The following is a 15321-nucleotide window of genomic DNA, read 5'->3' as shown; positions in this document are numbered from 1 at the left end:
TGCATGTCACAGAATTTCTCAATTTCCATAGCCACATGAGCTAATTCTCTGTGTAATGCAAGTTTCTCTGTTCACCCATCTATCTCCCATGGACTCACTAGCTGAGGCACATGAGAACTCCAGACAGTTCCAAGGGTGAATGTCATAGTGCATGTGTGGAGGTCAGAGAACAAATTACAGGACTCGGGTCTCTCCTTCCACCTGGTGGGCTGCAGGGATCAAACTCAAGCTGTCAGGCTTGGCAGCAAGCACTTGCCTGGAGATCCATCCACCTCTGGCCCCACCTTGCTCCCTCTTCTTATGCTTTCTGGATTGAGTTTTACTCTGGATTCTTATCCATCTCATTCTTATCACTTTGGAGCCCATTTTATAAGATTAAAAACGCATGCTCCAGCATCACCAATGGACCTTATGTGTGGGCGCACATCCTACATGCAATCATGCAAACTGGAGATGTCACAAATGTACATAAGCCCCAAAATTCATATGTAAAATCTACAACTGCCAATACTTCAGAATATGGCTGAATTTGGAGACCCATTTTTTGTTTGTTTGGTTGGTTGATTTGTTTGTTTGTTTGTTTGTTTGTTTTAAGGGAAGACTCATTTTAAAAAATAATTTATTTAACTTTATTTTGTGTGCATTGGTATAAAGGTGTCAGATCCCCTGGAACTAGAGTTACAAACAATTATAAGCTACCATGTGGGTGCTGGGAATTGAATCCAGGTCTTCTGGAAGAACAGTCAGTGTTCTTATCCACTGAGCCATCTCTCCAGCCCTGGAGACACAGATTTTAACAAGATGATTAAGTTAAAATATGGCTTCTGGGGAAGGGCCCTAATCTGTAGCCATGAGTTTTCCTGTGTCCTGCCTGGTCGTGTAGTCACTCAGCCCCAAGTAAACACACAGAGGCTTATATTAATTACAAATTGGATGGCCTACGGCTAAAACTTCTTGCTAGCCAGCTCTTATATCTTAAATTAACCCATTTCTAGAAATCTGTTTTGCCACCTGTTCTGTGGCTTTACCAGTCTGCTGGCATGTTGTTCCTCAGGCAGCAGGCTGGCTGGCATCTCTCTCCACCTTCCTCCTGTCTCTCTGCCTGGATTTGCTGCCTGCCTCTAAGCTGCCTTGCCAAAGGCCAAAAGAATTTTATTACTAGCCAGTGGGAGCATCACATATTCACAGCATACAGAAAGACATTCCACAGCACTAATCCAATACTGGCATTCTTACTAGGAGACTAGGCCCCACAAAGAGACTCCATGGGTATCTGTGCACAAGGGGTGGTCACTCAAGAAGATGACATGTGCAAGCAAAGCAGAGGGAGGCCTCAAAGAACTCAGCATGGCTGTCTCCCTGATCTCGGGCTGCTAGCTTCCAGCACTTCAAGGAAATGAAATCCCATCATTTCAGCCAAGGTGTGAGGTACTCCATTATAGCAGCCCCAGCAGGCTTATGCTCTAGCTGTATAGCCCAGGCAAGCTGCTTTAGTTTTTATCCCTCAGGTCTCCACGTATAACCTGGGTCATCATGAACTTAAGAATCGATGTACCTCAGGATGTATCGAGTGAGCAAGATGAGGAGATGTTGATAGAATGCTCTGTGTAAGATGCTGGTCGGTGGTTTTAAAACAGCAATGAGCATTCATTCATTCTATGATTATGTGGGTTGGCTGTGGGGTTCTGATTCCCACAGGAGTCCTTCATACCCCTGTGATCAGGTAACAGGCTGGAATGTCTGAGATGAGTCACTCAGGTGCTGGGTGCCTTGGGAGCCTGGTAAGGACCAGGCCTTCTACGGCCACAGGCTAGATTGAGGTTTGTTGTTTGGCAGCTGAAACCTGAATACCAAAGGAGAAAGAGGAACCAAAGAGGAGGCCAAGGGCCTGGAAACAAGATGGCATCACTTCTGCTACACTATCATCGTGAAAACAACCATAGAGCCGGCCCAGTTCTAAGAGGAGAAAGAAACTCCATGTCTCACTGGGAAGAGCACCACCACCACCAAAGAGCGCCATCATTAATTACAATGCAGGAGGGGAGACTATGAACACACGCACACATTTGTTGTGGTTCTAAAGATTAATGAATGGACATCAAGTACTAATAAAAGCCACCTACACAGAGAGAAGGAATAGATGAAGGAGGTAGAGATAAGAACTAGGCAGCTCGGACTGGAGAGATGCATCGCTCAGGGTAAAGTTAAGAGCACTTGCAGCTCTTAAAGAGGACCTTAGTCCAGTTCCCAGCACCCACTCGGCAGTTCATAATTGTCTATAACTCCAGGGATTGAATGTCCTCTTCTGGCCTCCATGCATGCAAACAAACCCTCATACACATTAAAAACAAAGAACGAGGCAGCTTAAAGTGCCTCTTAGTTTATCACTTTTTAACTTCAAATTTAGATTTTTAAAACATATTTGCAAAGCAATATGCAAATCGGAGACATTGAGAATAAGTGGAAAGAAATGTGCCTAACAGCATGTAACAACATGAAGAAGATAATTGTTCCAGATGACTCTCACATGGAGAACTGTGACAATACAGTCCTGGTGGGACATGTGTGAAGCGGAGGTCTGGCACTACATTCAATAACCACATCATTAGGGGCCACATTCACAGCTATTGTGAAACCGTTACAGTTACATGGTGGAATCGGCAAATAATTATCTCCAAGTCATTAAAACCAAGCATTTCAGCACAGACCAAAAGAAAAAGTATAAACCCAACCAACTGAAGTAGAAACCCTGTGACCTTACATTTGAATTCAAGATAGAAACCTGGGGTTTTTTTCTCATCTTTAGGAGAGTGTATCCTGTACAGTCAAACACAAAAAGAATTCAGCGTGCCCAAGTTGTGCTAAAAGCAGTCAAGACTGCTCAATTAAGTACCAGTTCCTCTGAAAGTAGACAAGGAAAAGGAGGGGAGATCCGTCTCTACAGAAGATAACTGGACAGTAAGTCAGAAGAAAGGATGTGACTGAAAAGTCACATGACAGGGCTGGGCTACCAAGACCACCAGGCTGGCAGGCCCTGAGCCCACTTTATGGAACAAGAGAGCAAGCCAGACAGTCTGTGCCTCTAGCTAGCAGGCTGTTAGAAGGGCAAGTACTCTGAACTATCCCAGCCTGGAATGGATCCAAACCCGGGGTGCTTTGTAGGAAAGGTTGAACCGGCATTGAAAGGGACTGCAAGTCTGTCTGCCCCCACCAATGTCAGTGATAAAACATTCTCGGGGTGTGGGGGGGTGGCGGGGGGCACAACCCTGATCCACCATCCCACCCCGAGGCTGCTGAAGCTCCTAGGCCTAAATGAGTACACAGCAAAGAGTGTGAAAGGAGGCTAAAGCTTCCCCGGTCCAGAATGCTGTGTGCCCTCAACAAATCACTCTGGCCCCTTCACAAATGACAGGCCTGACAGAGGGGAAGGGCTGTGACAGAGTCAAGAAGGAGTCGAGAAATTTCAACAAATGAATGTGCAAACTTTGGTTCCTGATTTAGAAAAACCAACTGGTAAAAGATAATCACATGAAGATAATTATATAGAGACAATTAAGTAAATTTATGTTAAGTGTGATAATGGCTTAGAGAGAAGTGTATATATACACCTGATATTCATTATAAATTCAGAATGAGGGCTGGAGAGATGGCTTAGGAGTTGAGAACACTGCTTGCTCTTCCCAGAGGATGCCAACTCAATTCCCAGAACACACATGGCAGTTCACAATCATGTATAATTCCAGTTCCAGGAGATCTGACACCTTCCTCTGGCCTCCATGAACACCAAGCACCCAAGTAATAAATAACCATATATCCAGAAAAACATCTATGTACACAAAATTTAAAATAAATAAATTCTTAAAAAAAAAAATAAAATAAATAAATTAGCCAGGTGGTGGTAGCACATGCCTTTAGTCCCAGGACCAGGGAGGCAGAGGTGGGCAGATCTCTATGAGTTCAAAGCTAGCCTGGTCTACAGAGCAAGTTCCTGGACAGCTAGAGCTACTCACAGAAAAACCCTGTCTTGAAAAAGAAACCAAAAAACAAAACCCATAAAATAAAATAAATAAATTGAAAAAGACTGCAGGCCGTGTATCCTTGTGACTAAAATAGCATCTGAGATTTGCTTTGAAATGCTCCAACAGACAAGAGCATGAGCAGCCACGGCACAGAGAACAGAGAGAACAAGAGTCACAGGAGTTGGAAAATGTTGAAGTTGGCTGACATATGGGCTCCCTACTATTCTTCCTTCCTCGTGATATCTGAACATTTCTATGAAAAGAAAAAGGAAGAGGGGGCAGTGCAGGTACAGAAACGGCTGTCATCATCCCACCATCCTCCCCATCCCCTCCATCACCCCTAACACCACGATCATTATCATCCTCCCCATGACCACCGTGATCACCGTGATCACCATCACCATTGCCATCATCATGAGATCGTGGTTAGACTCAGAGTAAGGCAGATGCCACCCAAAGCTCCAAGAAGAAGAGGTCAGCAAAGGGGAGGTGCCAGTCAGGAGAACCAGCTCCAGGCTCAGTGCCAGAACACACACAGAACACACCTCACTGCTGAGCCCAGAAGCTGAAAGTGATATCACTGCTCAGAAGTCAGTGACCCAGGTATGGGGTCAGCATCAGGAGGTATTCGAGCTTCTAGAAAGAGACAGAACCCCCCTGCCCCGCCCCGACACCAAGCAACATTTAGAATCCTGTGTTCTACCAGCCAAAGACACATAATGGAAGCAATCTATTTAGCAGGATTTACACTCCATCAATCACAACAAAGCTCCATTCCTAAGTCAGGATGCCAGACCCTGAGCTCAGCAATCACAGACTAGGGTCTACCTTCTGCTTCTGAACTGAAGAGGGCCTGGAGCCCTGGTGCCACAAGGGCTAGGCTATATACTCTGGACATCTCCCAAGCCAGGACAGGGTCAGCCAATCTCAAATCTCACAACGGGCCTAAGGAATACCCAGAGGGAGGATTAAAATATAGAAAATTAGTCACTCATGTGAACTTTTCTATTACAGTTTTTAAAATTGTCTGTACCATTCAATATGCATTGGAGCAATTTGCTGTATGTATTTATTGGGCTCACAGTCTATACCCCTTACAATCTGTTGGCAAAGCTTTGAACACACATAGCACACTCTATCTCACATTTTTTTGTTTTGTTTTTTTGTTTTTTGTTTTTTTGTTTTTCAAGACAGGGTTTCTCTGTGTAGCTTTGCGCCTTTTCTGGAACTCACTCTGTAGCCCAGGCTGGCCTCGAACTCACAGAGATCCGTCTGGCTCTGCCTCCCAAGTGCTGGGATTACAGGCATGCACCACCACCGCCCGGCCTATCTCACATTTTTTTAAAGGTCAGAATACCCCTGGAGCCAGCTACAGAGAGGGGAGGATGGCTCAATGCCCTTAATCTGACAAGAATGAGACACTGGTTTGGACCTGTTTCGTGTGCTGACAATATTATAAGATGAAGTAATTTGGAGAATTTGCTACAAGATGACCATCCTGGTAATTGTAAATAAGACAGTTCCTTTTTTTCATTCAAACCCAAGGCCACTCACCTTAAAGGTGATGACAGAAATGGATTAGCCCAGTTCCTACCAATCTTTGGTCACGGGCCACACAGCTAGGGAGATGGTACAATCCAATCCCTACTAGTCAAAGGAAAACCCAAACCTCAACCTTTCTTCAGGTTTCAGTTGGAAAATAGATCTGTCCATGATTTTTAAAAAATGCAAAAATATTAAAATACACACAGGCCCACAGTTTCTCAAAGAGAAACTTACATTCCAAGTCACATGTCAGATTCACTGTAGACAGCCTGAGCACAGCTCTCTCCCAGGAAGCTTTGCAGATGCCCAAGGCTACCTTCCCTTCCCCAGCACTCAGCAGAATTACCAGCACATGGGGGACTGCTATAGTTTGGATCTGGAATGTTTCTGGATCTGGAATGTATATTAAAGGCTTAGTCACCGGAGTAGTGCTATATTAAGAGGCGTTGGTACCTTTAAGAGGTGGAGTCTCTTGGGAGGTCTTCAGGTCATTGAGGGCAAATCCTTGAAGGGGTTGTGAAACTACCTCTCTTTCATTCTTTGTTTTCTTGCTTGCTTGATTTTTTCCTTTTCATTTCATTTTTTTTTCTTCCTTCTCTCCCTAGAGGCCATGAGGTGAGGAGCTCGTACCCCCAAGAGCTCCATACAAAGATGCACTGCCTTGCCATAGTCTGAAAGCAGCAGGGCCAGTCCGCCATGAACTCATAACCTCCGAAAACAGGAATAAAATCGACCATTTCTCTTGTTGATTTAGCGGATGTTATTTCATTGCTGCGGCAGAAAGCTGATCAAAACAAGGACTCCCCATGCTTGCCAACCGTGATCCCCGACTTGTTCTGTTGTCCAAGCATACATGATCATGCAGTGAGTATTCACCCTGTCATTTGGACTACCTCTCCTGGTTCCTCTCTCAGCTCTCATTCCCTCCTGCATCGGGAAGGGCTTGTAAATGCACACATAGGGGCAGGGGTTCTTTCCTTTCCCTGACCTTCCCCTCTTCCCACTCCCAACATCTCTCCCTTTAAACTACGTTAAAAAGCACTCTGCCCCTCTCTACACTCTCTCCCAAACGACCTTTCTGGCCTGGCCTTTGCTGGGGACACAGGGGACAGAGAAAATCAGTCTACATGCCACCCACAAGGATGGGGAAGGCTTCCTCAGGCTCCGGTTCTCAATTCCCAGCACATACCCTGTGTCTATGAGCCCATCCTAAGGCTGAGATAAGTGAAATCGTGTGAACTGTCCAGTTTCAGACTGTCCTCCACAAGCTGACCTCACTTGAGGCTTCACATGGCACCCGCTTCCCTGTGCTGGGCTGGCCAACTTGTCAGCAAGTCTATGGGCAGCGCAAGGGCTAATCATTGCTTCATGCCCAAGTGCCAAGACAGCTGCCTATGGGTGAAGAGAACATTCTACCTGGTGTCCTCTGTCTAGCCTCTGTTCATACTCATACATATACACCATATAACTAAACTGGCTGATGGCATCCTCTTTGAGGGGACAGACAGTCAGTGTGACAGTACCACAAACCTCAGAAGCACCAGATAAACCCACTAGGTACAATGCTTAGGAAAACCTTGGTGCCTCCAACCTCTCAGTGCCTTCATTGGCCTTTCTCTGGGCTTCTAGAGTATGAAGATTGGGCATGGGGGGAAGAGGAAGATGACCCAGGATTAAGGACAGATAGTCCTCAGTGATATCAGGAAAATCAGTGAACCTCCCCACCATCACCCTTCCATGTCCATTGTTAACCTTTTGTTGCTTTGATTAAGGGCAGTAGCCTAAGTGTCATCCACCGGGTGATTTACAGGCCTGGAGCTCACCCTGCTCTGAGTCTAGGAGGAGCCTGTTTGGCAGTACCTGGGCTATTTTTAAAGCCTCTGTAAGGAGAGGTGTTGGAGAAGTTTTTGAATTGAGGGTCATTCCAGCCAGCAGTGAGACTGACAGAGTTGGCCTGCCTGTGGTCTGTGACGAGTTACAGGGACCTTTGGAAATAAAGCCAGTTCCCACCAGAATCTCCCTTTCCCCCTGTGAGCATGCACTACACAAGGAAAGCAATTCATGTACCTGGGACTCAATGCATGCCCCTGGCTTAAGGAGGACCCTTGCACTTAGCCTCAACTACTGCACACAGAGCCTACAGTCTTGCCCGCTGGGGCTCAGGCTCCTCCACGTACGCAGCTGAGGTGACCACGCCCTGCAGACCTGTTCTCTGGTCATCACAGAACCAGAACCTCAGTTTCCACGCGGGGCTATCTAGGGAACAATTTCATCCCACATCAGTCCCACAGCTGCCCATCATGAGGGCTAGGTGAAAAAAAAAAACAGGAAGGGGTGTAGAGGAAAGGGAAAGAGGACAGGCATTGAAGAAGGTAAACAGGAAACAGACAGGGCATGAGGAGGCAGCTCTGTGCTGTGGTCATGTGACTCGGCCACAGGTAGCTCTGTCAGAGCCTGGCTTCCTCCCTCCGCCCCAGGAGAGTGAACTAGGAAGAGTCATAGCCTCTCTGGGCTCCATTCCTTCCTCTGTCAAATGGTGGCTGTGTCATGGGCTGACCTCCATGTTGACTGAAGAATGTGAGTAGAAAGAGGAATTCATTCCTTCACAAGATCCAGAGCATAACACACACATCTAGCCGTTCACTTCTGGACTGTGGGTGCCATCTGCGTGTATTCCCCATCTCAACTCTCCATGATGTCCCCAGTGCCACACACCTGGTCCTGCTGAGCCTGGATGGTCCCAAAGGGACCTTCACATCTGCTGGTCTTTCTGCTCCCTTCTAAACTGACCTTCCCATCCAAATCAAACCCTCCCCCCCGCCTCTCAACTTGCTTCATTTCTCATCAAAGCCGATTTCACTGTCAGATACCATCAGTTACGTAAGTTAGACTGTTGTCTGTGTATCTCTCTCTCCAGCAACAAATGCAAGCTCTGCCCTGATTGATCACTGCTGGATACAGTAAGTGCTCAATAAATACTTGTTGAACACGGAAATAAATGAGCGTGCTGCCTCCCCACCCCATCCCCCTGCCCACTCTCCTTCCTGCTGGTTCTGGCCATCATTGTTTTTCACTGTGACAGCAGAGAAACCCAAAAAGGATTCTGAGCAGGAGAGGAAGCGCTCTTCAGGGAAGCTTTCACAGGCAGGCGAGGCGAGCCCTGAAAAGTGATGGTCACGCACAGTGTCCAGGCGAAAGAAAACAGCGCTGTGTGCATAACTGGTACAGAGGAAAGACATCTGTTCTCCAAGCTTCCAGCCCACAGAACTCTGCTTGTCCCTTCCGGATGCCACAGATGCTTGGTGACAGCTGAGATCTGTCTTGCAGAAGCAGAAACTGGGGAGTATTTCTGGCCCAATTAAGCTTTAGTGTTTGAGAAGCAGGCCTTGCAGCCTCACCTCTTCACGTTCCTAATGTGAGAAACAGATGGCCTGGTGCATGCTGTGCCATCTCCCCCACCTGCCAGCTGGTGTGCCACAGCGAGGGCATTGCATGTGAGCAGGTAACAGGTACAGGGCACCAGGAAGCAGCAGCTGTAGCATGTGGTCGAGCCTCCTGTCCACTTGTGACATCAGTCCTTCACAACACATACCCCAGTCATCCTGCAGATCTTCATTGCAGAAAATTGTAGTGATCTCCATTGCAGAGGTATAAGGACTCTGCTATTCTTGCCCACAGCTCTGTGTCCCTGTGGTGGTGTGAGTAAGAATGGCCCACAGAAGCTCAGCTGTTTGAATGCTTGGTCCTCTGTTAGTAGAATGGTTTAGGAAGGATTAGGAGGCGTGGCCTCATTGGAGGAGGCGTGGCTTTGTTGGAGTGAGTTTCAAAAGCCACCAGGCCCAGTCTTCCTTCTGTTTGCAACTTGTAGATCAGATGTAAGCTCTCAGCTACTGCTCCAGCACCATGCTGCCTGCCCGCCACCATGCTCCCTACCATGATGCTCAAAGGACTAACCTAAAACTATAAGCAAGCCTATAATTAAATTCTTTTTTCATAAGTTGCCTTGGATATGATGTCTCTTCACAGCACTAGAACACTAATTAAGGGAGATCCCAAGAGCAAACAACACTGTGAGCAATAGCTCTCCATTCTTCATTCTTCCAGCCATGGCAGCTTCTGAGTGGAGAAGAGATCTGAGATGTGATCCATGAATCCACATGAGATAGAAAGATGGCTGGATAGATGGGCTATCTGGCAGTCTGTGAGAGCGCTTGCTATTGAACGACTCTGAAAACAGCCTCTACTGCAGGCTCTTTGAAATAAGTCCTGCTCAGTGTGGACTGTCCTGGAGGGACAATTGCCCTAGAGGCCCCTACAGGGGCCATCTCTCCTCCCAATCCACACTGGAACCTGCCCCAACCTATCCCCGGAAGGCCTGTCTCTAGCCTGGGATGGGGAGGTTCAGGACCCTGAATCAGGGGACCCTGTCGCCCCATCCCTCTGGGATTTGAACCCAGGGCCCCATGTTTGCTGGGCAAGGGCAGAATATAGAACTACCTCAACCCAGGTCCTAATCTTCCCATGGACACGAACCAAACACAAAATTCAGGGAAATGGACTGTTAAAGCTAGAGATGCTCTGAGTGAGACAAATGAAGAGACAGTGTTTGGAAAGTGGGCAGTATCAAGTACCTTACACGTGTACCTTTAAAAACAAATAATGTGTTTTATGTGCATTGGTTTGAAGGTGTCATATCCTCTGGAACTGGAGTTACAGTCAGTGTGAGCTGTCATGTGGGTGTTAGGAATTGAACCTGGGTCCTCTGGAAGAGCAGCCAGTGCTCTTAACCACTGAGCCATCTCTCCAGCCCCACACAGATACCTTTAAGCATATTACGTAACACGGAATTTCCCTCTGATGTCCCCTGCCTAGCAGTACACGACATGTGGTCCGATCCAAGGAGGAACATACTGAAGCTGAATATGGACCCAGTCAGGTTATCCGGGGAAATGGCCGCCTTGAGATCCAAGGAGGAACATACTGAAGCTGAATATGGACCCAGTCAGGTTATCCGGGGAAATGGCCGCCTTGAGCCACCAGTGTGATCTAGTGGCAGTGGTGTCAGCTGCCATCAGTCAAGCTCTTCTTTTCCACTAAGCCTTTTACACGTAGGGGCCTCCAGAGAAAGAAGCATGATTAACTCCATATTTCAGATGAGGAAACCAGCCTCAGAGAGGTTAAGCAACATTCCCAAAGCCACCCAGCTTGTGACACAGCCAGGTGTCAAACTCAGAATAGCTTGGACCCAGAGCTTGAGTTCTTGGCCGACACAGAATTCCCCGGCTTCCTCCTCTGTCCCTCCTAAGGACAGGACCCAGAGCCTGAGGTCAGCACCTAGACCAGCTCCTAAAAGTGGGCTTCCGGAGGGGCCCTCAAGTCAGGCAGCTCTAGAGTTCACACTTGATTTTCTTCCTCTTTTTATTATTCTTAAAATTTGTGGGAGTGGGGTGATGTACCTGTCAGTCAATTCACACGTGTTCACAGAGGCCACAGGTGAAGGCCAGAGGCAGAGGCCAGAGAGGGCATCCTGGCCCCTGGAGTTGGAATTATAAATGATTGTGCTAGGAATCGAATTTGGGTCCTCTGCAAGGACAGCACGTGCTCTTACCCACAAGCCACCTCGCCAGCCTCTAGAGCGGATTTTCCATCCAATGCTCGATGGGCAGGTTCAGCCAGGACTGCGGCTGCTCTGTAGCACAGAGCAATGGACCCTGTAGGTGAAGTGTTGAAACAGATGTGCCCCTCCTGGTGACTCCGGACCTCCACTGGAACCCAGCAGTCCTTCCACAAGAATGGCAGGGTCAGAACTAGCCCCGCAGGGCACGAAGGATGCTTACTGCCGGGGCTTGTTCTATCCCTAGGCAGACGATGAAAGTGTTTAACTCTTGAAATTCTTTGGATCTAAACCTCTTGTGGGAATTTCTGGTCTAAAAGAAGCAACTGGGGCTCAGATGTGGCCAGCCTCCTTGACCTGACCCCAGTAGGAACCTATGCTTGGACTCAGCTTTGAGTCAGGCACAAGTGTGAGCTGCCTGAAGTCAGTGCTGGGACCCACGCTGAGTCCAAGTACTCTTAAATGTTGAGCCATCTCTCTATCTACTTAATTATTTCTGAGACAGGGTCTTGTGTAACCCTCACTGGCCTCAAACTCATAAGATAGCCAAGGGTGACCTTGAACTTCTGATCCTCCTGCTTCCACCAACCAAGTGCTGGAATTACAAGTGTGCACCATCACACCCAGTTTATGTACCAGTGAGGCTCGAACCCAGGGCCTCACATGTGCTAGGTGTCTTGGTTAGGGTTTCTATTGTTGTGTTTAAACACTATGACCAAAAGCAACTTGGGAAGAAAAGGCTTTATTTCAGCTTATAATTCCACATCCTGGTCCTTCATCAAAGGAAATCAGGCATCTGGAAGCAGGAACTGAAGCAGAGGCTCTGGCTTACTGGCTCACCCCAGCTGCTTTCTTACATCACCCAGGACCACCAGCAGAGGAGTGGCACCTCCCACAGCGAGCTGGGCCCTCCCACATCAAGGATCAATCCAGGAAATGCACCACATGCCAATCCGGTGGCGTTTTCTCCATTGAGGTTCCTTCTTCTAAAAAGCCTCTAGCTTGTGTCAAGTTGACATACACTGGCCAGCACACTAGGTGAGCACTCGACCAACTGAGCTCCATCCCTGTGCCTGGGTTTTATAGCACACTATGGTGAGATCAAGGTGCTAGGCCTGAGAACAGGGAGACACAGAAAAGACGCATACACTCTTATGTAGGGGAAAATGTGTTGGTGCTGACTTTGTAGATTTCTGTAAAAGTACTTAAAAACCTCAAAGTAGAGGTTGTTCTAGACCTTGACAGTTGTCTCTCCTACAGAATGAGCTAACTGGTCCAGAGGAGAGTTCTAGGGCAGCCAGAGAGAATCAAGACTTGGGTGTCAGAGCTGACTAGGGTTGAGGCAAGAGTAGAGGGAAGGCAATGAGGCTCCAAGATAGACACCCTCCAAGAGAGGGAACAGCAGTGTGGACCCATGGGCCTAGCCTCAGGAGGCTGAGGCAGAAAGAGTTCCAGACAACCCAGGCAATACAGTAAGAGCCTGCCTTCCCCCACCCCAAAAAGCATGTAAGAATAGTTTGGACAGTATGGTTGGAGTCGGGGTTGATGGGGCAATCAGAGCATGTGGTTTCAGTTTAAGACAAAACTTCTGTAAGTGTGCCTCAAGCTGTCTCCCACAGGGTGCTGGGATATGAACCGTACAACACAGCTAGGGAGAGACTCAGGACCTGGCACACATGCACCCCAAAAGTAAGTGGCTAAGACTAAAGGAGACAACCCCTGCTATCAAGGTCAGCATAAGTCTCTCCCCCTGCCCCCCAAATCCCCTGGCATATGCTAAGTGCATCTCCCAGCCCTCACTCAGCCTCAGTGGGCATGCTCAGATGTAAGTGCAGGAGCACCAGGAAATGACAGAGCCCTGTGGGTTCCTATCTGCTCCATCCCACCCCGCAACTCCCAGGCCTGCCGTTTGCTAGGCAGCCTCATAATGCATTTCTGTGCAGTTCGATGCTTTTGCTTTGTTTTTTTATTACAGTTAGAATTAAATAACTGAAGATGGATCCAGTGGGCTGAGGGAAAACAGAACCTTAATCAAAGGAAATGACAGAGCAGGTCTGGTTGTAGAGAGGCAGGATGTACGGAAGCACCCAGCAAAGCCCAGTGATGGCATCCCTTTCTTCCTCCCCACCACGTGCCCTTCAGGGTGTTCCGGTGGGGACAATCAGCCCAGGGGAGGGTAGGTGGGAGTAGGCTGGGTCAGGGCCAGGTTCTGGGGGTGCCCCCCCATCCCGTGGCTCCAGGGAGGTCAAGCCAGAATTCCACCCCCCCAACCCCCAGCAAACAGCAGAACTAAAGGGGACTGTACCATGAGTTTCCGGCGCCCCTTCCTTACTCTGAGATTTGAAGGGCCACTTACTCTGCTGAAAGGGTTTCTGAGTTATGGCTTGGGTCCTAAGGTCTTTTAGCCAAGACTCGTGTGACATCAGGGCAGGTTATGTGATGAAGGGAATAATTTATGTAATCTTGGGACCAGGCAATGTCCCCAATAACCTGAGTGGGGCAGGGAGGGTGACAGTGCCCTGGGATTGCAATTGGGAGGAACAAGGTGGGGGTCCGCATGCTCAGGGGTGGTCAGAGGTCCAGCAGACAGCAACTGGCTAAGGAGGCCCCTGCCTCACTTCCACTCTCCTTGTACCCCTGTCACTGTTCAGTTCACGGTGGCGGCGTTCCCAACTACAGAGCTCTGTCTCACTTCTGTGCTTCTTCAGCTCCAGCCTCAGCAGCACTTCCTCAGGGGACATCTTCCCTGATCCTCTCAGAACCCCCTGGGTTCCTCAATGAAGCACTCGCTGAGAGAAGCATTTCCACCGGGTACCACTTACCACGTCAGCCCACTGCATCTGGAGCTACGCCTCCGGCCGGCACAGGTCCCACAAGACAGACCCCAGAGCACAATGAATGAAGCGCTTTTGCAAATGACAGATGGGGAACAAGGGACAGAGGAAACCCAGGGTGTATGGCGTTCCCGTGTCCTGTTGCTTGGGGGAAAATGCCAGGATGGATAGCGTCTTGTCTACACGTGCCTCACTTGCATGGCTGCTGAAGGACCTGCAAAGCGGTCTGCCGGGGTGGCAGCTATTTTCAGGGTGCCTTTGCCCACAGATACTCTGTGGCTGTCTAAATATCTGTGCCTGTCTATGTCCCTATCCAGCCATTCCCGCATCTCCAGGGTCTCTCTGTAGCTTTGGAGCCTTTCCTGGATCTCGCTCTGTAGACCAGGCTGGCCTCGAACTCACAGAGATCCGCCTGGCTCTGCCTCCCAAGTGCTGGGATTACAGGCGTGCGCCACCACCGCCCGGCTCCAGACTTCTTTAGCTGAGGCTATTTCTAGTTCTTCTTTTACATTGGGACCCCTGTGTCTATGGCTTTCCCCTCTATCTGAACCTCTCTCAGAGACAGGACAGCGGCTAGAAGTGGATTTGGGTGTGCAACTTTGAACACAGAAGAACAGTCTACACTAGCCCCCTGGATGGGGTGAACGCCTGATCTTAGCTTGCAGATTCCTCCAACCCAATTAACTGGATGGACCTGTGAGGCTCAAGAAAGGATTGAGGCTGGGCAGTGGTGGTGCACACCTTTAATCCCAGCACTCGGGAGATAGACGTAGGCAGATCTCTGAGTTTGAGGCCAGTTCCAAGAGTGAGTTCCAGGACAGCCAGGTATGTACAGAAAACTCCTCCCTTGACAAAAGAAGGAGGGAGAGGATGAGGAGGAAGAGGATGAGGAGGAAGAGGAGGAGGAGGAAGAGGGAGGGAGGGAGGGAAGGAGAAAAGGAAGGAAGGAAGGAAGGAAGGAAGGAAGGAAGGAAGGAAGAAAGGAAGGAAGGAAGAATTGAACATTCAGCCCTGTCGTGATCTAGGACAATCCCCCATGTCCCCACCCCTAACACTGGTACTTAGCTACCTCTGATAGAGGGTTGAGGTTAGGGGAGAAATCCTCAGGGAACGGAGCCACTGGCTAATCCCGGGCTTTGCTTGGCTTCAATATCAGCTCTGGAACTTTCACCAGAAGCATTGAAATCAGGGTGGCAAGCCACTCAGCTCTTGAAGGAACATGACTCCCGCCTTGGAGACAGAGAGGTAGAGGGGGAAAGATGGCCTTTGGCTTCAGGTCAGGACAGTTTGGATCCTGGATCAGTCATGT

General features: G+C 48.6%; 1 protein-coding gene across 1 annotated transcript in view; it reads left to right on the top strand.

Annotated features, from left to right (window-relative positions):
- The first annotated feature begins 10513 nt into the window (after nt 1-10513).
- The window catches only part of Parp1 (poly(ADP-ribose) polymerase 1), a 69391-nt gene continuing 64583 nt past the window's right edge, over nt 10514-15321 (top strand). The window contains 1 exon segment of the mRNA XM_036202588.1: nt 10514-10603. Coding sequence (XP_036058481.1) covers nt 10514-10603 — 90 coding nt within the window.

This window comes from Onychomys torridus, chromosome 11 (assembly GCF_903995425.1).
Source record: "Onychomys torridus chromosome 11, mOncTor1.1, whole genome shotgun sequence".
Taxonomy (NCBI): domain Eukaryota; kingdom Metazoa; phylum Chordata; class Mammalia; order Rodentia; family Cricetidae; genus Onychomys; species Onychomys torridus.
Note: the sequence above shows the minus strand (reverse complement) of the source record. Positions and strands in the feature narration are given on the sequence as shown.